A 23,093-nucleotide genomic window follows, 5' to 3' on the forward strand; every position below is an offset into this window, starting at 1 on the left:
CTGCAACCTCAAACCACCGGTGTCCTGCGACTTTTAGATGCATCCCTGCTCCAAATGGCTGCCTAAACTCCTCAGCAAGTCATCAAATTCTGCAGATATGAAAAAGGGATGTCTCTATAGGAGATCCCTGATTCAGTTGTCGATTGGAGGTGAGGTTTCAGGAATTTGGAGGCGGCTCTCTAGGTTATTCATCCATTTTGTGCAGATGCTCCAGTACCACAGGCAGCCAAACAGAGCCTCAGCATGATGGTACTGATAGCTGATACAGCGTCCCTAGGTTTCCAAACATACCTCGTGTCCAAATACCTAAATGTTTGTCTGAAGGTGTCGATTTTGGTAACAGATTCTCTCGTGTTTGTTGGCTCCCTCTGAGTAATCCCTGATGTTAAACTCACTTCATTCTGGAGCGGGACAGAGCGAGTTCTAGCAGCTTCTGTTCAGGCTTCGTAAAATCAAAACAAGCTAAAATTAGGCTTCTAAAAACAGCCCTGATCTCAGACATATACGTAAATGTTTCAAAGCCGGTTCTGTGCCTGAAAAGCCAAACAGTTTTCCATTTTTGCCCAGAAAGTGGTCAAATGTCCAGCCTGAATTGTGGCAGAGGCTTGTTGGTGGCTTTTAAAAAAAGGGTGTGGCTGGGGTGGAAACTGCCCAAAAAAAAAAAAAAAGACATTTATCCATATATTGCTAGGGATGGATGTGTGTGTGTTCGAGTCCGCGTGAAGAACTTGGACCAAATGTGGATTAGAGAAAATCCACAATAAATTCAAATGTGGTTTTCCAAATGTAAACGAATCATTCTATGAATCATTCTATCCTGGAAGAAAAATTACAGAAATGAGTCATTTAACCCCCCTACCTTCATGCCTTTAATGGATATATGCAAACTTCTTACCAGAATCTTGCGTAGAACAACACCGAAGGATTTCATGCACGGACAAGAAGCTAGCTACAGATGAGATCATGTGAACCACCGGGATGTCATGCAACACGTCGGCGGAGAACAGGAAGAATGGAAGTTCTGACGGCACGTTTACACGTCGTCTCATAAGTGCTGATGCAGAGTGGGTGGAAAGAAAACCCCAACACAGACCCAAAAAACACACAAGAACACCACAGGGGGTAAAATTCAGTAGAGCTGAAACACCGTCTGAACCATAATGTCACCACACACACACACATTGTCGCTTTTTGTATGTTAACCAAAAAAATAAAGTAAAAAAATACCCCAAAAACCCCCCAGCAGCAAATGCACAAGCTGACCCAAATGAATAGAACCACACAGACAAATAAGCTGTTACACATGCACAGGTGCACGTTATTCACTGAGGCAGATGTTGCTGCAAACCCGTTGCCAACACCTATTTTGGAGCAAAGAGATGTTTGAGGTAAGAGCAGAACGAGGTTAAATGGTTATCACAGCCGAAGCGCAGCCAGAGATACAGCAGTCACCAGCCAGGCAGTCAAAACAACAAACACATGGACTGCAAAAACAGAACTAAAAATAAGTAACATTTTCTTGAAATGAATGTATTTGGCCTTGATTTGAGCAGGTAAATAAGATTATTTGCCAATGGAATGAGTATTTTTACCCCTAAAATAAGATAATTAGATAAACTCTACTTGAAATAAGACGATGGAGATGAATTGTTCCTATTTTAAGTGCAAAAATCTTATTCCATTGGCAAATAGTTCTATTTACCTGCTCAAATCAAGGAAAAATACTTTAATTTCAAGAAAAAATGTCTTATTTTTAGGTCTATTTTTGCAGTGTGGACTTTTTTTTTTTTCTCTCCTCTCCCCCCACAACACCGGCGCATGATTCAGTCACAGGCAGACCCGTGAACCTGAAGTCATGCTCAGTCGGGTCCGGCTACGCGCTGATTCCATTTCCGCTCCCATCGCCTTTTTTCAGGGGGATGAATCAATAGGAGGTGCTCCGCGCAATAAGTGAGAGTGAAATGCGCCGAGCCGACGCAGGCCAGCCGTTTTACCTTTTAAAAAAAATCGCTCCCCGCATTCTGGATTGATTCATGCCCCGAGGCGATGGGACGTGCAAATGGGATTGGCCTTTCACCCGTGGCAGTCAGCTTACTTACTCGGAGGGAGAGAGGCAGCTCCCCATTGGCCTGGCTGGACGAGTATAGGTTGACATACTCCCCCTCCCCGCCCTCGTCATTCACGCTTTCGCTCTACGAGGGGGTGGGAAGAGAAGGGACACAGACCGAGGCATGAAGCAGGAGAGAAGGGCCACAGAGTGCTTTTTTCTGACGCTTTAACGGGCTTGAAGGACAGGCGGCAGCTGGCTGAGGTCAGCTTCAGGTGCATCTCAATAAATTAAGAGTTTCACTCAAAACTGAAAATTATTTAATTCAAAAAGATAAACTCGTACGCTGGAGTCGTTACTAAATAGTGATGTATTCCAGGCATTTATTTCTGTTGACTATTGCATAACCAAGACAGAAAGGCTGCTAACACAGAAAGGTTAAGACCTACACATTCATGGGGAAGACTGCTGACTCACGGGGTGCTGTTTGCAAGCGTTAGAAAGTTGAGTGGAAGGAAAAAAGGCGAACAAGCTTCAGAGCTAAAAGGCAGGCTGTGAGACGAAAGCCATTAAGGAGTTTGGGAGCGATGCACAAGGCGGGGATGTAGGCTGGACTGTGTCCAGGATTAGGGCTAAAACTGACAGACTGCTTGTGTTAAATCCCCCCCGAACCAGATAAGACATCAGAAGTGTCGTACTTGAGCTAAGGAGAAAATTGTATCCGTCTTTCTTGTTGCTCGGTGATTTAAAGTTGTCAAATGATTTGGAGATGAAGGTCTCAGAATGTGGAGGAACAGTGGAGAGACCATTTGTGATCTGCTGGTGTTGGTTCACTGTTTTATCAAGTCCAGCAGGACATATTACAGCATTTCATGCCGCCCTCTGCTGACTGTCCTTATGGAGATGCTGATGCTTATATTTTATTGGTCGCTGCCCACACTGCCAGAAGTACCTACCAGTGCTTGCTTTAATCGGCACGGCATCACCGGGATTGACTGGCCGGCATGCTGGCTCGACCCAAACCTCGAAGAGAATCTATGGGATGATGAGAATGAGCAGAGCCAACGGTACAAGGCAGCTGAAGGCCGTAAAATATATAAAATAACAAGCAACCTGAGCTTCCTTAACGTTTCAAAGCCAGGCTGCACTGCTGCATGCCGATTCAACTATTGTTGCAAACGCTTTATCAGTCCCTGGGTGCAAACACTTCTCTGGAATCCTTTCTGATTGGGTCACATTTCCAAGAAACTGAGCGTTTCCATTGGCTGTAAGCCGTAATCATCCAAATGAGCAGAAACGGACACTTGAAATATATCACCCTGCGTGCAGTTACGCGTCACGAGTTTCCCTTTTTGAGGTTATCCGCTGAAATAAACCTGCTTCTCAATCATACTCTAATTTACTGAGGTACACCTTGGTTCTACAAGGAGCAGCGTTATCCAGCTCTGAGTCACGGTGGCCAACAGGTGGCACTGGAGTGTATCGTAAGCAAAGGAAATCTTTCCTACTGGCTCACACATGCAATGTAGCATGCTCTACCGGGATTCTTTTAGGACTAATAATAAGTCGGAACAGATTGTGGGAAGTGACGCTTCCTAGATGCCACAGAGCGAGTGAGTCACTGCATATTTTCATTATATGTGCGCGGCGATACACAAACCCAAACAGTTATCTGCAGAGGGGTAGAGGTCCACGATCAGATTTTTTCATTAAAAAGGCCTAAAAGGACTCCTTGCTATGAGCTCACCGCCGAGGTGTGGAGAGAGTCAGTGAGAGAAGACTCAGAGGGGAGACAGACAGCCACAGAGCCCACTGAGCCGGCCAGGGAACCGTTGGGACCGCCCCCGCTGCCATCCAGAACGGTGGCATTGGTCAAGGCTACCTGGTCCAAGCTCTGCGATTGGTGAAGAAGAACCAAAGCAGGGGGTAGAGGGGAGGGGAGGGGGGGGGGGGGAGAAAGGACAGAACTGAGAGATCAGAGAGGAGAAGTCAGAGCAAACAGGAACAGAACAATAGAAAGCGGGACGGGAAGTGGTGTCACCTCAATCTTTAGCACCTCTATTAAACTCTGAGTTATGGGAGGGATGGGCCTGAACATGAAATGGACAGCAAGCACACAAAGCTGTAGACGGTCACAATAGACAGATATACGGTTAGAAAAAAGAAAAAAAAAAAAGAGGAAAAGAAAGCTTACAGGAGACATCAAAAAACAGAGATTTGAGCCCAGAGATGTTTGCGAGCACCGCGGCGTCGCCAGAATAAGAGATGCCTGTCCGCAGGGAGGTAGCAGCAACCTGTTAGAACATGTCTCACATACCAGCCCTGTTGGAGCATACCGGCGCACAGCCATGCAGACACAACCGGGGCTAAATGCTGCACACACACATACACACACACACACACAAATGAGTGCGGACGTTCGTGCCTGCGTGTCTTTATTTCCAGAACGAGTTCAAAACAAAACCAAAACTCTGAAATTGAGACAAATGTGTCCAAATATCACAAAGCCCCGACGAGCAACGCCCAGAATTTCACAAAAACGCAGGTTTGCACAACGCAAACCTGCGTGGTTGGGTAAGCGGAGACGGTGGAGACTGAGGACAGGGACCGACGCTGGAGGATGAAGACGAGGAGGAGGAGGAGGAGGAGAGCAGATGAAACAGAGCAAATGTGTTTTCCATCAGGTCCATCTGGTGCCGCATTCCACCAGATATCCTGAGGGAGATACACGCCATGTCTTAACGTGCCTCACAAACCATTTCGTGAGGTCATCATGGACCCTCCCAAACACATGGGGGGAGGGGAGGGGGGGGTGTCAGTCTTAGCCACATCAGCCTAAAGTTAGGGGTCTGAGTCTGAATGACAAAATCCTCAAGTTCACACAAACCGGTTAGAGGCTGCAATGTTTGTTGCTTAAGTCCAACCAGATTTTTATACCTGATCCAGAACTGTAAGGGAAAAAAAAGGTCAAATCCTCCTCTAATTCCTCCGGCCGTCATGTTAAGAAATAAGAAGTGCAGCGATGCGTCCAGCTAACAATACACGATGTCTTCGAAATCAGGGTAAAATATTTCAGTCCAGGCTGACTAGCTCTGACTGTCTATTTCTAAGGCGGACCTGCAGCCAAAACAAACCATAAATGCTGTATTTTCACAAACCAAATGAATGGCTCATAAGTCCAACACTGTGTTTCAAAGAATCTCTGTCCGCTGTAGAGTTACTCGGCTCTACTTTGGTCCGGATTCTACAAAAGCATGCCAGACTCATAATTCAAAACAACTTGTAGATTTAAAATAAAAATCTAAACCATTCTCTGTGGGCAGGGTTGATACAACACACACGCCATCAAAAACCCTACACATAGGGTTCTTTTAAAACATTTGGAAACGGCATGCCTTTATTCTGAAGGCATGTTTTTTTTTTTTACTTATACTCTTTTCTGAAAGATCTGGCAGTGAGTGAATTAAGTGGGATCTCTTGTAGCACCACACGACCTATTCCATATTCTCACAATGCTTCCACGCTTCTGATACAAGAGGTTGCATCATGCAGGTCACTCTCACTTTGTCAGCATGTCTTTCCCCCCCCCTCCAGGCTACCCAAAATACTATTTAAAAGCTGATGAGGCTACCTGATGGGTGGTACACAACCCGACTCGCAGTCATCATTCCTATACTTTAACAAGAACAGGCCAGTTTCAAAAACTACTTCATTTCTTACTCCATGAGTGTCAAACATAGACAGGGTTGTCGAGCTCAAAGCACTGTTAGAATGACCCTTAGAGGCTGGTTTATGCAGTAGACTTAAGGCAGAGAAAAGGTGCACTCACATTCTCCAACATTGGCAAACGGGTCACAGGAGCAGCCACAATCACTCTAGCTTCTTACAAGAAGCCTTTTATAGATCACCAACTCCTCCCATTAACCAGATCTACCATTAAACAGGGGAAACACTTACACTCTAACATACAAATAATGTAGCTAAAACATTATACTTTATTTACACAAGCATCATCATCTATAAATATCTTAGAACATTTCTATCTAAATTCCTAAAATACTACAATAACCAAAATACACAGTTTACTTCTCCCCCTATAATCCATAATGGACTCTTCCAGAACCTTTAAAAGGTGTTCAGGCCCCCCGGGGGGAATGTTTTAGCCTGAACACCCTGCAGAAGAAGAGACAGGAGGTAAGTCATTCACGCGATCACAATTATAAACAGTAATCAATATCATCAATTGGTTTGGTTTGTTGACAGGCGATCAGTCCCAGCTGAGAAGAACGGCCAAAACTATCACAATTAAAAATAAAATACTTTAATCGCTCTCAGTGCCAGTCTTTCAGTGTTTCAAACAGCATTTTAAGTGTCCTGAAAAGGTAATGAAGCTTTTCATTACAAGCACTCACCTACACGTTTTCCAGCTCAAAATCCAGTTCTTTTCCAAACTCAAATGTCTAAATTACACATTTTCAAATTTTTGCAGCCAGACAAACAACGGGATCTCCGTCTTCAGACAACACGGAGATTTAAACCGGGAAAGTCAAAGCTTGTCAATTTACGCTGCGTTCAGCATCCAATATGGCCGTGCACATCTTAAATGTAGTGAACACTGCTAGTTTTAACTATAAACACTTAGCTTACATACTACTGTACACAGTTTGGGTTTCAATGCGTAAATTCATCTTCCACTAGAATGCTCCTAACTCTGAGTGTTAAACTCCACAAAGGATGCTGCTAAAATCAGTGTCCAGTGTGGAAGAGTGGTAAATGGTTACTTCAGTGGGGCATCTGGACCAACTCAGATCACCTCTGTTTCATAAGTCCTCAAGTAAACAACTGGCAACTCCTGACTAATATGAGCTCTACTAAAAACAGATCCCATACCAAAAAAAAGTAAAAAACAAAGCAACTGGACTTGTTTTACGTAGTTGAAGACGTTTCATTTCCTTTCTCAATTCAAAAAGTCTGGAGTAACGTGGAGTAACAAGCTTTATACCACTGCCTAACAAAGGCCTTGTAATGGCTTAGATAACATGCAAATTCAACCGAAACAGGTCCACCCCTTAGTAATGGGCGGTCGTTGAAGCCATTAAGCCAGCAGAATGAACCGAAACTGGTCCACTCCTCTGTAACGAGGAGTTGTTAGGGTTGTTATTGGCCTGGCGATGTTTTGATCACCCGTATGGGGGTGAGAACTGAGAATTGGACTGACCATGACCTGGATGACTGAGAATCTTCACCAGCAACAGATCCCATACTGAGCATCTTGCTCTATTACACCTATTCTGTAAATTAAAGACATCAAATGTAATTTCAAATATAAGTAGCGTTGTAGCTACTTGGCTGTAGCTACTTTAAGACCATCTCATCTCTTTACACTCGCTCTTCTAAAACAAGTCTCATTACATAGATTACAGGCACAGGAAGCCTGTATGGATGGTACTTCAATAATTAGCAAACACTAATTGGAGTCCATGCAGGTCTTGCCGACATGCATAATTTGCACGCTAATATTGCAATAATAATAATAATAATAATAATAATAATAATAAAATATTATTGTTAATATTACATATATACAATATATACAAATACATTTGCGATATATTGTGTAGCACTACTAGGGACCTCGACTGTCAATTCAGTATACAATCATAACTTGTAAGTTAATTTAAAAAAAGGGTATAATGACAACACAATCAGCATCAACTACTGAACTATGGTTCATCTAATTTTATTAGTATTGCGCTGATGCCATTTTTTGGCCCCGATACCGATACCTGGCTGTGCAGTATTGGCCGATACTGATACCATCTGTTTGAAATTGATGTGTGTGTATATATGAAGAACTGCATACTACTTAGGGTAGTAGAACTTTATATTGCCTACCTGGAATGGGTGACAATAGTTGAATAAACTTTTGGCTCTCAAAGGCCAAAATAGTGCAACATTCGTGAAATTATAACATGTATAATAGTAGTGCAACAGTAAGACGGTAAAATTACATTAATAATTGAATAATCTCTTTAAACCCTGAGTTTTGGCTCTCAAATGTCAAAATAGTGCAACTTTCCTGAACTTATATAACATGTATAATACTAGTGGGGAGAGAGAAGGCTGCATTCAAGTGACATACAAACTTAAAAATGGTATCGTTGCCCTATTTGTTGGTACTCGCCGATACCGATACCACCATTTTAGTGCTGGATCGGGGCCCCGTCCGATACTGGTATCGGTATAACACTAATTTTAATGTACCTTTTTTTTTTTTAATCTCCTGCAAGATTTGTAGTTTTTGTCAAGAACTTTTACACGACTTGGGTCCCCCAGTGGAGCCCCAACCCCAAAATGGGATAACAATGCTTTAGTATAGCACACACACACACACACACACACACACACACACACACACACACACACACAGACACACAGTTGGGTAGCTACAAGCCAGCGGTAGCGCACAATCACAAAAAGTAGCTGCAAGCGCTCATGATAAAATACATAAAAAGTGCATATTTCTCATTGTTTAACAAATTCTTTGGCGAAAAAAAAAATAAAATAAAAAAATCTGCCAGCACACATGGATGGATGAATCAATGAATGAAATCAAGGGCTCCACAGCAACAAAGGCCCTGATCTTTGGGCTCCGTCAGTGACCGCGAGGGTGAACAGACTCTCACAGGTGCAACACTCAGAGGTCCAGCCACCTCACAGGCACTCCACCACACAGCACTCATGCCGGAGCCGCCGATGGGAGGGGAGGGACAGGAGAGCGGGGCGTGCCCTCTCCAGGAGGAGGAAGGGAGAAGTGGGTCGACTCACCGTAGGCGTGGTCAAAGACGCCTGGCCGATCAGGTAGGAGTTAGAGACGGACATGCTGAGGCCGAGCCCAGAGCCCGCCTCCTCCATGGCCGCCACAGACGGCTGGAGGTGGCAGGAGAGAGAGGAGGAGGAGGAGGAAGAAGGGGAAGAGGAGTGGGAGGCCTGAGGAGGAGAACAAACGAAGGAAAAGATAGAGAAGAGAAAAAGGAAATGGAGGAAGTGAGCGTAATTGGGGTTGAGGGGAGGTGAAGAGGGAATAGATGGTGTTAAAAGGGAAAAAAAAGAGAAAGAGAGTGAACAGTTGATTACTGTGGAAAGCAAGACTGTGATAGAGCAATTAAATCAAAGTTCAGCAGCAGCACGACAGTCAAGTCAGAGCGATGGAAGCTGAGAACACTCCTGCTGCTAAGATGAGACGCACCAGCTCACACAACAGAAGGAGGCCTTCAGGGACTAAGACTCACAGCACCGTGCTAAAATATTCATTCCTCTCAAATTACTCCACGTTTTGGCACAAAATAAAAACCACAAACTAGTGTCTCCACCAGCTTTGCACATCTGGAGGCTGAAACAACTTTGATGAGCTTCCTGGTACGCCCTAAAAAAAAAACAAAAAAAAAAAAAAAAGAAGCATCCCCAGAGGATGATGCTGCCACCACCGTGCATTACTGCAAGACCTGTGTGCTCAGGGGGATTTGAAGAGTTTGTTTTTAAAGCATTTTCTGTTCAGGAAAAAAAAAAAAAAAAGCCTAAAAATTTTTTTTGCAAAACATTTTGAAGCCTTTTTTCATTCTACTTTCCACATGCAGTTGCAATAAAATATGAAGTTTGTGGTTATAATGTGACAACATATGGAAAGGCTTAACAGCTATAAATATTTTTTAAGGCACTGTAACGGACTCGGAAGATCTCTCTAGAAACCTTAGGTACTCAAAGTTTGTATGAGGCGTACAGGTAACACAAATCATCTGTGACCCTCAAATAAACCTTTTTTTTATGTCCTTTGCTTTGAAGCTTTAGAAAAAAAAAAAAAAAAAAAAAAAACCCAGGCCAGCTACTACATGGTCCAAACTGAGCCAATATGATCTGCTCTAGGATTTTATATTCAGCCCTTATCCATCCAGCAGCTGGAATTACTTTTTTTTTTTTTTTTAGCAAAGCTGTGTAAAGTCGCCAAAGCATGTAAGCCTGTAACATGGGTTTATGCAGGAGGGGGGGGCAAACAGGCTTATTCCACCGGGCCTCGAGCTCATCAAGTCCAAAAAACACGAGGCCGGATTAAAGCCTGCTGCAGCGGCACAAATGTGTGCAGTGTGACCGTATCGCTCGCAGACAAAAGAATGATAAAAATAAAAACCTGATAGAAATACACCGCCAGGGTGGTGAAAAAGGGGAATAAATGGAAGGTGGTTCATGAAGTCCATTTTCTTTTCCTTGCCATGAAACTGCAACATACCCCGGAGAGGTGTGCCATCCGTTTAAGTTCAATACTAGCACAAAGCTTAAGGCTGAATATTTGTCACAATTTTGGTCCCTTTGGATCTCCAATGGAGTACTCAATCTTTTTTCTTTTGATTAAAATTAAAAGAAAAATGTCTATTGCTTTTAAACTTTCTTTAAAACCGTTTAACATAAAAAAAAAAAAAAGAAAAAAAGGGGGCCCCTCATTTGCGATGATCTAACCCATTTTGTCTCCTTCACCGCTGATTCACCGGCAGGCGGTTGTCTCGATTAACCCAAACACCGCCTCAGATTACGATAAAACCTCCGCATCTGATGTGCGGCTGATAAGATCTTCTCCCGCCGGCAAGCCAACGCCTCAAGAGTGCACACAAATGTCTGCTTTGGCTACAAAAAAATGACCAAGTGTAAAGACGCAGGGAGAGCTTACTGGGTCGGGGAGATGACAAAATTAGAGAGATGGAGACGACAGATTCTCCATCTTTTCCTCCAGCCCACATGAAAAATAAAACTTTTTTATCCCCCGACAAAACTCTAAGTTACAATGATGAATATTTCACATCCACTCAGTCTAAACTGGAAATTATAAGAAAATCGGAGGAATTTCAATTACATCTCTGCCCATACAGTTCAAATGAGTGAATCCGGCTGTTTATGTACTCCAACTCCAGCTGTATGTGAGAAAGGCTAACGGTGAGAAACTGAGTGGCTTCCAGACTTCAGGAATGACTGGCCCGCTTCTTACCAGCTGTCTTTGCTTCGGAGGCAGCGCTGGCGGCTGCAGCGGCTCGTGTACCGAGTCGGTGCTGCTGAAGGAGTCGTTGAAGCCGTAGACCTCCTGGAAAAGCTTGTTATGCTGCTCGTAGATCCGTTCGCTCTGCGGCATCTGGTAAAAGACGGAGGGCTGCGGCTCCGAGTAGTCCTCCATGAACTGCATATACTGGAGAACTGAGGGAGGAAGACGGATTAGACGAAAGCAAAAGGAAAAGATTTAGAGTTATGAGGTTAAACTGAACCAAGTAAGAACAGAGGGATGTTAGAGTTTGATATCATCCACTAAAGAGTAGTCAATCCTCCACAAGCTGTGCCACATTATGAAGCTGTTAACAAAAACAATCCCTCATACGAAGGTCTACCAGTACTGACCTTTGAATTAGAAGAGTCAAAGTTCACCTTAACTTTATGTAAAATAAATACATTTTTCATGCTTTGGTATAGATATTGTCTTTTTTTAAATCTATATAAACGCAAGTGTGATTAAACAGGAAGAGTAACGGCATAAAATAAAGTTTTGGTGGTGGATTGTGTGTTTTTTTTTTGTTTTTTTTAGAGCATATGGTCCTCAAGGGCCTCCATGTTGGTGACCCCTGTATCAGAAGGTCCCATTCGAAATCCAACAGCACATCCAAAGCCTGAATCTGTTTGCAGATGGCCCCTATCTGATCTGTCCGAGCTTGAGCTGTTTTCCAAAGAATAGACAGAAATCTTTAGGATGTGGCAGAGGCATTCGCCAAAAGGCTCACAGCTCCAATTTGGGCCAAATGTTGTTCAATAAAGCGTAGACTCAAGAAGGCCAGATACAAACGCAGGCCACGTTTTCACATACTTTCCTTTCACTCCACAATTAGGCCGCTGTTTGTGTTGGCCTGTCGCATAAAAATTCCCATAAAATACATATTTTACGTCAAAAATTTAGAAAAATAAATAAATATGATAATTGTCTAAACTTCTATCAACTGTTCCAAAAAAAGGTAAAAAACAAAGCAACTGGACTTGTTTTCCGTAGTATGACCTGGATGACTGAGAATCTTCACCAGCATATTGCACGCCAATTTGGGAAAGACACCCTAGAAGTAGTGCGCGAGTATGAGAAATTACTTAGAAAACTTGCAGATTATAAGAACCATCTTCGTTTTAATTTGAGGTGTAGACAGCAAAGCCTCACCCTCAACAGCCTATTCAACTACGGAAAACAAGTCCAGTTGCTTTGTTTTTTACCTTTTTTTGGAATGACCATGACCTGGATGACTGAGAATCTTCACCAGCATATTCTATTAACTGTATTTTCTGAAAAAGTTGCTCATTAAAATGTGTCAATAATAACTCTTTTCTGCTCTTTATCCTCCCATGAGGGAGTTTCCCCCAAGACATAATGATAAATAACCCGGCCCACATTATTACGACAACCAGCATTAGTCGGAGGTGACGAGACTCCCCCAGTCACACAGAAGCGATGACGAGTAGCGGCCGACGACCAGCTTATCTCCAAACATACAGGAAGCCTGCTGCACTTTTGACATTCTACGCGACTGTGGTCATAACTCTGTGAAAGACGCTCCGACGACATGACATAATACAGTAGCCTGTGAGGAAGTGATGGACAAGGCCGCTGAGGAAGTGACCAAATGTTGCCCTTTTGTGGCCCTTCTCCCGGACCCTATTGTGGCACATCCTAGTATTTACTTCCTGCCTCCATTCACACTGAGGATTTCTTTGACATACGCTACGCTCCAGCAAGCCGATGACGAAGCGCCGCTTTTCCTTTTCCTAATCAACCCTGGTCACTCCCTCTGTTCTTTACTTTATTTTCTACTCCTGCGTCCTACATCCATCTCATTCAGAGGGCGTCCTCTTTTGTCCTTCCTCCCGCATTATGTCCTCAACCTCACCTTACACCCCCCCACCCTCCACACTTACTGTGTTTGCTTTTCTTTTCAGGAAGCGGCGGAGGGCTGGCGGGGACGTCTGCGTTCTCACTGGCTATGTACTGGGAGACAAAAACTCCCCCGTTGGTCTGGGGCATGGGGGAGATGGGGGTGAAAAGGGGGAACGGCGGCGTCGGGTGAAGCTCCTCCTCTGACAGGTTGTCGTACTGGGAGGGGTAGCGCTCGTACAGCACCCTGGAGCCTCCGTCGGGGAAGGAGGCCGCCTGCGTGCTGCGGCGCTTTTTCAGGGGCAAGGCGGGGGGAGCGCTGCTGCGGCACAACTGGAAGGGGTGAGCGTGGTTGGGCTGGGGAGTCCAGTATTCTGGCTGCTGCGACGGAGGCGCGCTCAGAGGGGGGGGCGTGAGGTGCTGTCCGGGAACGGGGGACGAGGATTCGCTGAGAGACTCGGGCAGGGGGCTCAGGCAGCCCCCCGCCTGCGCTGCAGGCAGGTTGTCCCCAGCAGACAAGTCCTGGTGGAGGAAGTCGTAATCCGGGTCATAAGTCTCCGTGTTGTCTGAAAAGGTAAAGACGGAGCCGGTGTTAATAAAACGATTATAATACTTCTAACGACTCGCTAAACATCCTGACCATAAAGATAAATGAAAGGTTAAAGTAAAAAAAAGTAGCTGAATTTTATTTAGGATGTTTAATTTCTTTTCCCCTCCTCTCTCATCAACAGAGCAAATTAGAAATATTTACTTCTTACGTTCTTTTCTGCGTCAAACTTTATGATGATGAGTTCCACCGACATTCGGGACATTTTTCATGTCACATCTTCTTTTGAACTTTTGAAGGCCCAGATTTAGCCAGCTCTCTGTCCAGTTAGTAAGTACGAACGCAAATGTGCCCCGTGAATTCACGGCGGGCAATTTTTACGGCGGTCAGGCTTTAAATATCTAGGCTGCACGCTGGAGGAAAGGAAGAGAGGAAGAAAGGCAGGAAGGAAGGAGAGGCAGATGTATGGATGGAGAAAAAAGGATGAACGTATGGAGAGAAGGACGGATGGATGCATGAATAGATGCATGATGGGAGAGCAGGATGAAAAGGAAGTTTGGAAATGTAACCCTATTTTCTTTTTTCATAATTATCTAGAAATAAAAAAGTACCTAAATGCTGTTTCCAGACTCTGTAGGAGCCCAGCATAGAGACTAATAATACATCAAAAACAATCTGCTTCAGGGATATTGCCTGTAGGTAACAAGGACCCTGTAGATTACAGGATATTATCCCTGTGGTAGAATCACTAAGCTACTATCCCCTCAGGAGCTTGGAGGGTGGCTAATGTCTCAGACTCTGGCCTTTTTAGAGCATTTTGTGGATGTTATTTGGAAATAAGGCTACTGTATGTGTTGTAGCCACGTCATCAATGCACATCTGCTACAAAAAATGGCTGAAAATACAGAACAAAATTAATCAAAATTTCTTCAGAGAGTGAAAGTAGTCAGTGTAAAGCTTGTGTCACAGTAAAAATGTGCCGTCCCTCAATAAATCAACAGCCACTGATGTCTAAACTGCTGGGGACAAAAGTGAGTACGGTCCACCTCTATGTGAAAAAAGGTCCAGTTTGTGTCCAATGAGCTATTTTCCCTCCCTGATGTCATGTGACTCAAAAGTGATACAAGGTTTAAGGCGTGAATGGGAAGTAGGGGTGGGTATTGCCAAAGAAGTCACGATTCGATTCGAATCACGATTCACATGCCACGATCCGATTCTATCACGATGCATCACAATACTTGAATTATTGCGATGCATTGTGATATTTTCACTGAACACTGTTAGAAAAAATTACAGCCATTACCAGTGACTGACTGGCTGTGTATGGATAGTGTCTTCAATTGATACATAACTGAAAGCAACTGAATTCATCTATAGCTGTATTTATTGAAATTACTTTTGGAGGTATTGCCATGAAAACACATATTACTGTTACTGGACACAAATATTATTATTATTATTGGACTGGACACCCTGACAAAAACTGCTTTGGATTTATAAAACTTAAAATAACAAAATAAGGACGTCTTCAACTACGGAAAACAAGTCCAGTTGCTTTGTTTTTAAATTTTTTTTGGAACAAAATAAGGATAATCAGTGCCGTTCACATGGCCTGACTGGTCCTTTAAACCAATGAAGTTGTATTCCACTTGTTTTTGGCTGATGTTCGCCAACCATTCATGCAGTTTTATTTATAAATTTTTTTAAAATTAATAATCGATACTTGGCGTCAAGAATCTATGCAGTAGATCGCGAAAATTAGAATCGCGATGCATCGTCATGACGATTATTTTGCCCACCCCTAATGGGAAGCAGGTGTGTTCAATTTCGTTATTGTTCCCACACTCTTTCATTCTGGTCACTGGGCGTTCAACACGGAGCCTCATGGCAAAGAATCCTCTGAGGAACTGGAAGAAAAGAACTGTGGCTCCACACAAAGGTGGCCAAGGCTATAAGAAGATTGCCCTAAAACACCCTAAAGCCGAGCTGTGCACAGTGACCGACACCGTAACGGGCATGGTCCACTCAGAACAGGCCTTGCCACGGTCGACCAACGCAGCCGAGTCCATCCACCCTGCGCCACATCCAGAGGTCTCCCCAGAGGGAAGCCTCTTCTAAAGACGAGGCCCAAAAAAGCTGCATTGGGGCCATGTCCTGTGGTCTGATGAGACCAAGATAAACCTTTTTGGTTCAGATGGTGTGAGGAGTACAAGAACGAGTTTTGCTTGTGGGAGTGCCGTGGTTTGGGGCTGCACAGGTGCTGCAGTTCATTGAGGGAAACGTGTACCCTGACGTACTGAAGGAGAGCGTAATGCCGTCCAAGGCTTAAGACCTAAACCCTACCGAGGATCTGCGGGGGCATCCTCAAACAAAAGGCAGAGGAGAGCAAGCATTCTAACATCCACCATCACCATGAAGACGTCGTGGAGGAGGAGAAGACGAGTCTAGAGGCTCTAATGAACTCCAGGCCCAAGATGGTTGAGGCAGCGCTGGGGAAAAAAAATGGTGGCCACAAAATATTGACACTTTGGGCACGATGTGAACATTTTGACTTACTGTATTCACTTTGTTGCCAGCAGTATAGACATTTATTGTTATTTTGAGGGGACAGAAAGTTTACACGGTTATACAAGCTACACTGTCTACTTTACATTGTATCAAAGTGACATATCTTCAGTGGCGCTTCATGAAAAGTGGGAGGTGTGTACTCACTTGTTTGAGATAATTATCCATCTATTTTATCTTTTGCTTATTTAAAACCTCTGAATTTAGAAACCTACTTATGGAGACCCTAAAAATGTAATGTTACATTCAGAGAATAGACATGTGATTAATTTTTGTGCTGACTTTTGTAGTTGACGGTAGCGGCTGCGTTTAATAATTAGATTTCCAGTTCAAAAGAGGGAATAACTTTACAATTAACCACAGTCTAAAGGACTTGGACTGATGAGTGTCAACAACATGGACGTATGTGAGAATCCAGAGGATCCCGGCCGCTGGACGCGTCTCTGTGTCCTTACCCAGCGTCTCGCAGCTGGTGTTACGAGAACACTGGCCGCTGTCCTGATCCATGGAGGAGAGCTGTTCGTCAGACTTGCTGAGCTTCCCCATGCTGCTGCAGGGAGACAGACGGGGCGAGTCCCCGCCGTAGGAATGGCTCCCCCCAGAGAAGCGCCTCTGGAAGAACTCGTGCTCGTATTCCTGCGCAGAAAGAGCAGATTCCCGCGTCGTGACTCTCTTAACTAGAACACATTTGTCTGCAGCAACTCCTAAACTAAACAACAGCGTTTGGGTATGGCTTAACAGCCTGAGGCTTAAACAAGCTTAAGGGCTATGCGTCTACACAAGAAACTGGAACACAATTGTGATTTTGAATCCAGAATCTAAACCAGTCGGTCACCTGTCTGTGGTCGCTGCATGGTAAACTGGAGCCACGGCTCATCGGTGCGACTACTGCCACTGGCGTCGGCGAAGGAGCTGACTGACGTTTCTTGGGTGGAAGTGCTGGTGGAGGACTATAAGGGGGGGAAAAAATAAAATAAAATAATAAAATGACAAATATGCAACAAGTGATTAAAGTGTTCCTAATACCATGACACAAACACAAAAGCAGACCTTTAAGCATGTGTGCACATAGATTAAGCACGTATAGATACACGGACAGACATCATCCGCCCTTCCTTTACAACAGTGAGATGAATTCAAGATTGTTTCATGAAAGCTGCTCATTTACGGCATGGAGTCATCCTGCCTGTCAAGCCTGAATACTCTCAGAGTTGATATTAGGTCAAAATGCGGTAGGGAGGGGGGGAGCGAGCTGACAAAGGTGACCATGATATGGAAGCGGGGGGTAAGGACAATTCATAGGTCAGTCACACACTCTCATGCCTTCTGATTGGATGAGGAGGTCTTCAGCAGGGTGGGGGGTACCGAGGGTGACACAAACTTTAGGATGATGCAACCATGCAAGCAGAATGCCTTCATCCAATCCAGAAACTTTGTGAGGTTTGAGGGTGGGATGTTATCATGAGTTCAGACGATCCTACGGGGCTGACATACTTCTCCTTCTGAGAGGGTCTCCTCTGGCCAGCGTCAGCGCTCAACTGCGCTCTGTTCCCAGAACGGAGACCAAGGACGAAACAAACATAAGTAAATAAATGAGAGACAGAGCAGGAAGGGGGAAGAAAAGAGGAGGCACAGCTCTGAAAAGGTTTAAAAGTTGGGCAAGGACCTGGACACATGAAACTGGATCAGAAAATATACTCAACACCAAAAAAAAAACGTGAAAAGGCTGAAAATCTGAAGCATCCTCACTACTGCTTTAATCCCAACATCCCAGCATTTTTAAAGTATGTTGGTAAGACTAAAGGCTAATAAAGCTAATCATTTCCGGACTTTAAAGCTAATTTTTCAGCTTCAATAAGAACTTTTGGTCTAAATCCAAATAGGGCTGAACAATTAATCGCATTTTCAATATAATCGCGATTTAGAAAAACGCAATTTCCAAATCGCAGAGTCTGCAATTTTTGGCTATGTAACAATTAGTGAATTAGACACGTCCATTAGGTGTTGGTAAAATGTTTGAAGTGGGTTTGCCTCCACATGGAAGGGAAGACAGTTGCAGCAGTGAGATAATCTAATTTTTTTTACTTGTTTTAGAGTTTATATAATCACACATAGCATTAAGTACAGGTCAATCAGTTTAATACATAGACTTGCTTGTTGGTTGGACTTTATGTTCAACAAGGATTGATGTCCAAATCAATTAAAAGCTGTTCTCTTGAATAATATTCTGATTAATAAAAACATTAAAAGTTCTTGTTTTAAATAGTTCTTGTTTACAAACATCTTTTTTTAGACGCCATTTTTGTTGCTTGTGGTTAACGCAGAGAAAAGTCAAAATTGCAATTTTGGTTGAAATATATTGTAGGCAGAACGCAATCATTTCTGCTCTGAGTTTAGATGCTGTGGGTCTTTTAGCAACTAATCTGCACAGCGAGGAAACAAAATGATTTGTTGTTTGTATATGTTTAAAAAGACATGATAAATTAAACTGGGGGAAAAAAAAAAAATCGCATTAAATCGCAATATTATGAAAAAAAAATCGCAATTAGATTATTTTCCAAAATCGTTCAGCCCTAAATCCAAATAGTTTTTTTCAAATATTATGTCCAGCAGGCTGAAAAAAAGGACTGATCCTCTGAACACAGGGTGTCTGGTCACCTGAGCTCTGCCACTTTGGCTTCAGGAAGAGGAGGTTTGGGTGGGGCTACATCCTCGTCTTGTAGTTCAGCGGCGGCCTTCGCAGGAGAGGATGCCGGAGCCGTCCTGTTCGAGACGTCCTGCTCGCCATCTATCGAGGGCACCTCCAAGGACACGTTGCTGCACACACACACGCACACACAAACAAAAGCAATCTGTGTAAAGGACCAGCTGTGACTGCCGGCTTCACTGAAGTGAGCGTGCTTTGTGTCCACCTCTCAGCGGCGGTAACGGGCGGGGCTGGTTTATTCGGGGAGGTGGGCGACGGCTGCTCTTGTTTCTCGATGGTCAGCTTCACCAGTTCCTGTTGGCAGAGACACGGCAGAGTTTCGGGACTCGTTCGGGAGGGAAAGAACGGGAAGAGCAGCTAACGGCGTACCTTCACTCCGTCCAGCACAGCCTTGATGACGCTGGTGACGGCGACGACGCTTTCTTTGTCGTCCAGGTCGATGCCGTCCAGCATCACCTGGTCGGCCCAACGGATGAGGTTGGCCAGGCTCTGATAGACGCGGCTGTGGCACGAAGACAGCGCCGAGCTGTTGAAATATGAAGACAAAGTGGAATTTGGATGAGCAAATATTCCAAGGAACTCAGGAGCAACAACAAAACTTGACTTGCAGCGCCCAAAGCTAATAATCAATAGGGATCTTTTAGGGATTTTCTACACGGCAACACAAAGTAGATTATTGTTATGCATTGGAAGAAAAATTAGACGCGATTCAAAACTTTTTTATAATCAATCAGAAAAGTTTGACAAACTCAATTATTCAGCCCCTTTACTCAAATATCCCTGAATAAAACCAAAACGATAATTTTTGGAAATCACCTACTTAGTTAAAACGTCTGCCTGCTAAACTGAGTATAAACACAGCCACCTCTGAGCTAGATAACAGTAGCAAAAAAAAAAAAAAAAGAATCATGGAAATCCAAGGAACACGTCAGACATGTTGGGGACAAGATGAAAAAAGATGGAACCAGAGTTATGTTATAAAACAATATCCTAAGCTTTGAACATCTCACAGAGCGCTGTTCAATCCATTGTTGAAAAAGGAAGAGCGGCCAAAAGAAAGGCACGGGAACGAATCCAGAGAAAGAAAGTCAGATGAGATCAAAATGTAACTTTTTAGCCCACAAGCAAAACACTAAAGCGAGAAACTAACGTCACGCATCATCAATGAACACACCGGCCGCACAGTTAAACACTGAGGCGTTATCATTTTTACAGCAGGGAAAGGTAAGTTGATCAATTTGTGTGAGGATGGATGGATGGGGATAAATAAACGGCAATCAAGGAAGAAAAGCCGTTAGAGGCTGCAAAAAAAAAAAAAAAAAAAGACTTAACGTCTGCTGTTCACCCGAGATGGGCAATTAGATAATTGTTTAATGTCATCAGGATTGTTTTAATAAAGATTGTTTGTTACTTTTCCAAAAGTTTCGTGAGAGCATCAATAAATATCTCTGAAAGTGCAATTAAATGCCTTTGTGTGTGTTAGCAATAGTCCCCTTCAGCTTCAAAAAGAACTTTTGGTCCAAATAGTTTTTTCAAATATTATGTCCAGCAGGCAGAAAAAAAAAAGGACTAATACTCTGAATACAGGGTCGAGTATTCATCGAGATGGCAACAACTGCAAAAACATATCCAGTTAAAAGTTTTAAATCTAATTTCACCTATCAGAAAAGGTCAGTAGAGACATTTTCCGAAAGGCTGCAAAAGCAGCAAAATACGGTTCTCCAAAATCTTAACTAAGACGACATAAATGAATGCATCATACCCTCATTTCTGTGCTGGTCCATTACATAAAATACGACAAAGTCTGTGGGTGTACACAAACCCTTTTGCAAGGCACCCAACTGAAATGCATCTAACATAAAACACATTTTGGGCCTAGAAAACAGCCAGACATGCTCAGTGGCTGGAAGCCTTGGAAGCAGCAACACAAAGGAGGGAGGGGGGTGTCATTTCTCCAAGTGGCTCGTTGTGCGTTCAGACCCAATAACTAAGGTGTGGCGTAAGCCTGCGTCGACGTGTTGAAACCGATTCACACCGCAGGAATATTCCTTCGACTGTCTCTGCAGGGCTTATCCCTAAAGTGAGCAGGAGACAGCTGAACCTACGGGAATTAGACGGATTTGAGGGATGGAAAGACGTGAGCTGCGGGCCGCAGTGCAGCTGGCTCTGCTGTAATTCTAACAGAGGCAGCGGCTCCGCTCGCACCAGGCGACGTTTTAGAGACTGAAACACTTCTGGCAAATCAGCACTTTCATATGGGAAAGTTGTATCACAAAGCAACTTTTGTTATCGACCTTTGTTTTGTTGCTGCGCAACAGTTTAAGTCGCCACAACTAAAATTAAAATGAGTGAGCTGTGACCCAGTAGGGTTCGGCTTCAGGGGACTGAGGTCACTCGAGTGTTACAGTAACTATATCGTCAGCTGCTTCTAAATGCAGGGCTTTAGGTGAAAAGGAGAAATCCACCACCTCTGACCTCCATTCCTTTATCATTACTGATGGAGACGCAAAGGACACAAAAACTCAGATAGAAAAGAAACAAAAGACTGAGAGGTTCCAACACGCCCTGACAGTCCACATATACTGGAGGGGAGATTTCTTTCAGAGGTCTGGCTCACACAAGCCAGTCAGAAATAAGGTAAATAGAACAAAATCATCTAATCTGAAAGAATAATGCTATACTTAAAAAGTCTGGTTTCATCAGCAGCAAGCACCACATGAGGCTTCAGACGCACCTTCATTGTTAGTTTCTGCTTGCTGGCTGCACATGCGCACCTCTAGTGTTTATGTATCCGGTTAGCTTAGCGGTTAGCTTGGGTGTTAGCCGTTCATTGTAGCGCCGCTGCTCTCACTGTAGACTTTGAACATGGCTGAGAGTCGACAAGAAGCAAACTACGTTCATGTTTATGAGAAGAAGAGGAAGACCTCAGTAGAAAGAAACAAGACCAGAGTGGATATGGGAGATTGTTTTCACAAGAACCCCCCTGAGGAGCGGCAGAGCAGCTAACACTTGTTAGCTGCATTCAAAAAGGGACTCGTGGTGACTTCCGGAAAAATCGCTGACCCTACCTTTAAGAAAGGACCTAAAACCTTCCTTTTTAGAAAGGCATACATGGACTAATGCTATTTTAACGTGTTTTTTTAAATATGTTATTTGATTTGTCCGCTCCTGTAGAACTTTGAGATTTGTAGTCAACTGTAAAGTGCATTAGAATTAAAACTTATTATTACTATTATTATGAAAACAGTTTGCTGTAGTGTAAACTCGAGAGAAGTCCAGAAATCCAGCAATGATTGCTTTCAAAGACTGGCCCGCTATTTTTTAAAAACGGCTGCAGAAACTGGGGACTTACCTATGCTGTATCCGGGCCTCTATTTGGACCAGAGGCAAGATGGCTTCCAGGACCTTGCTGGCTGAGCCCGGCAGCATTTCCAGCACTTTTTTCTCCACCACCATTTTGTCCACGATGGTCTTGAAGTATTTCAGGGCACTGACCACCTCCTTCTCGTGCTCCTCAAGCCTGCTAACCTTCTGAAAAGAAAAGAGAAGTCAGCCAACAGCAGGTCTGACCACTGACGTTTAACAGTGTCACAAAGTTGGTCATGAACCAGCAACTGTTAGGTTTTAAAACCCTCTTTTATAGAAATTACAAAAATGACACAGCATATGTTTCTGCTATAGATGTCAGATGACATTGAAAGACTGTACGTACAAATAGAGAAAAAATATCTAAGCTATTAATGCCTTTTATCTTGTAATTCTAAGACAGTCTTTGCATGCTCAATAGTCAGGATCAAAAGTCTCACATGTTTACTTTGTAAGGCTGAAGTTGGGTTGCACAATGAATCCAAACGCAATATCAGTAAGTCGTCTCACAGTCATAAAGGACTGCGTGGAAACAATGTTGGGTAAGATGCTCTAATTCAAGTGTCCTGCATTTAAGCACTTTTAGGTCAGCAATACATACGATATGATGGAGTAAAACTAATCTAGCTGAGACAGTAAAGCTCACAGAGAGCGTGGGGCATGTTTCTAATTAGCAAAGAAAGGAAAGATTGAGACAGACAGCAACATCGTTGGCCGTAAATGTTTTCCTTCAAATTGTGCAGCCGTAGACTGAAGTTAAAAGGTTTGGGGACAGCTAGTATAAGCACTCCGGTTTCCTTCTATACTCCTGTAGTTTAACATGTTCCAGGCATGACCCAGCTGGACTTCTTATGATAACCTTCATAGTATTTACACTAAAACGTTTAACAGTAACACCTGAAGTAGAAAAGTAACATTT

The 23,093-nt window shown here is 43.6% G+C and overlaps 1 protein-coding gene across 1 annotated transcript in view; it reads right to left on the reverse strand.

Annotated features, from left to right (window-relative positions):
- Positions 1 to 22,339, reverse strand: part of rapgef1b (Rap guanine nucleotide exchange factor (GEF) 1b) — a gene marked incomplete at its 5' end in the record, with an annotated part of 29,169 nt that extends 6,830 nt beyond the window's left edge. Inside the window, 12 exon segments of the mRNA XM_036140363.1 lie at positions 2,100 to 2,192; positions 3,795 to 3,941; positions 8,876 to 9,037; positions 11,082 to 11,284; positions 13,034 to 13,555; positions 16,557 to 16,737; positions 16,937 to 17,051; positions 17,596 to 17,646; positions 18,760 to 18,918; positions 19,014 to 19,102; positions 19,178 to 19,334; positions 22,161 to 22,339. Of these exon segments, the coding sequence (XP_035996256.1) occupies positions 2,100 to 2,192; positions 3,795 to 3,941; positions 8,876 to 9,037; positions 11,082 to 11,284; positions 13,034 to 13,555; positions 16,557 to 16,737; positions 16,937 to 17,051; positions 17,596 to 17,646; positions 18,760 to 18,918; positions 19,014 to 19,102; positions 19,178 to 19,334; positions 22,161 to 22,339 (2,058 nt within the window).
- Positions 22,340 to 23,093: the final 754 nt, after the last annotated feature.

Source organism: Fundulus heteroclitus, chromosome 8 (assembly GCF_011125445.2).
Source record: "Fundulus heteroclitus isolate FHET01 chromosome 8, MU-UCD_Fhet_4.1, whole genome shotgun sequence".
In the NCBI taxonomy this organism is placed as follows: domain Eukaryota; kingdom Metazoa; phylum Chordata; class Actinopteri; order Cyprinodontiformes; family Fundulidae; genus Fundulus; species Fundulus heteroclitus.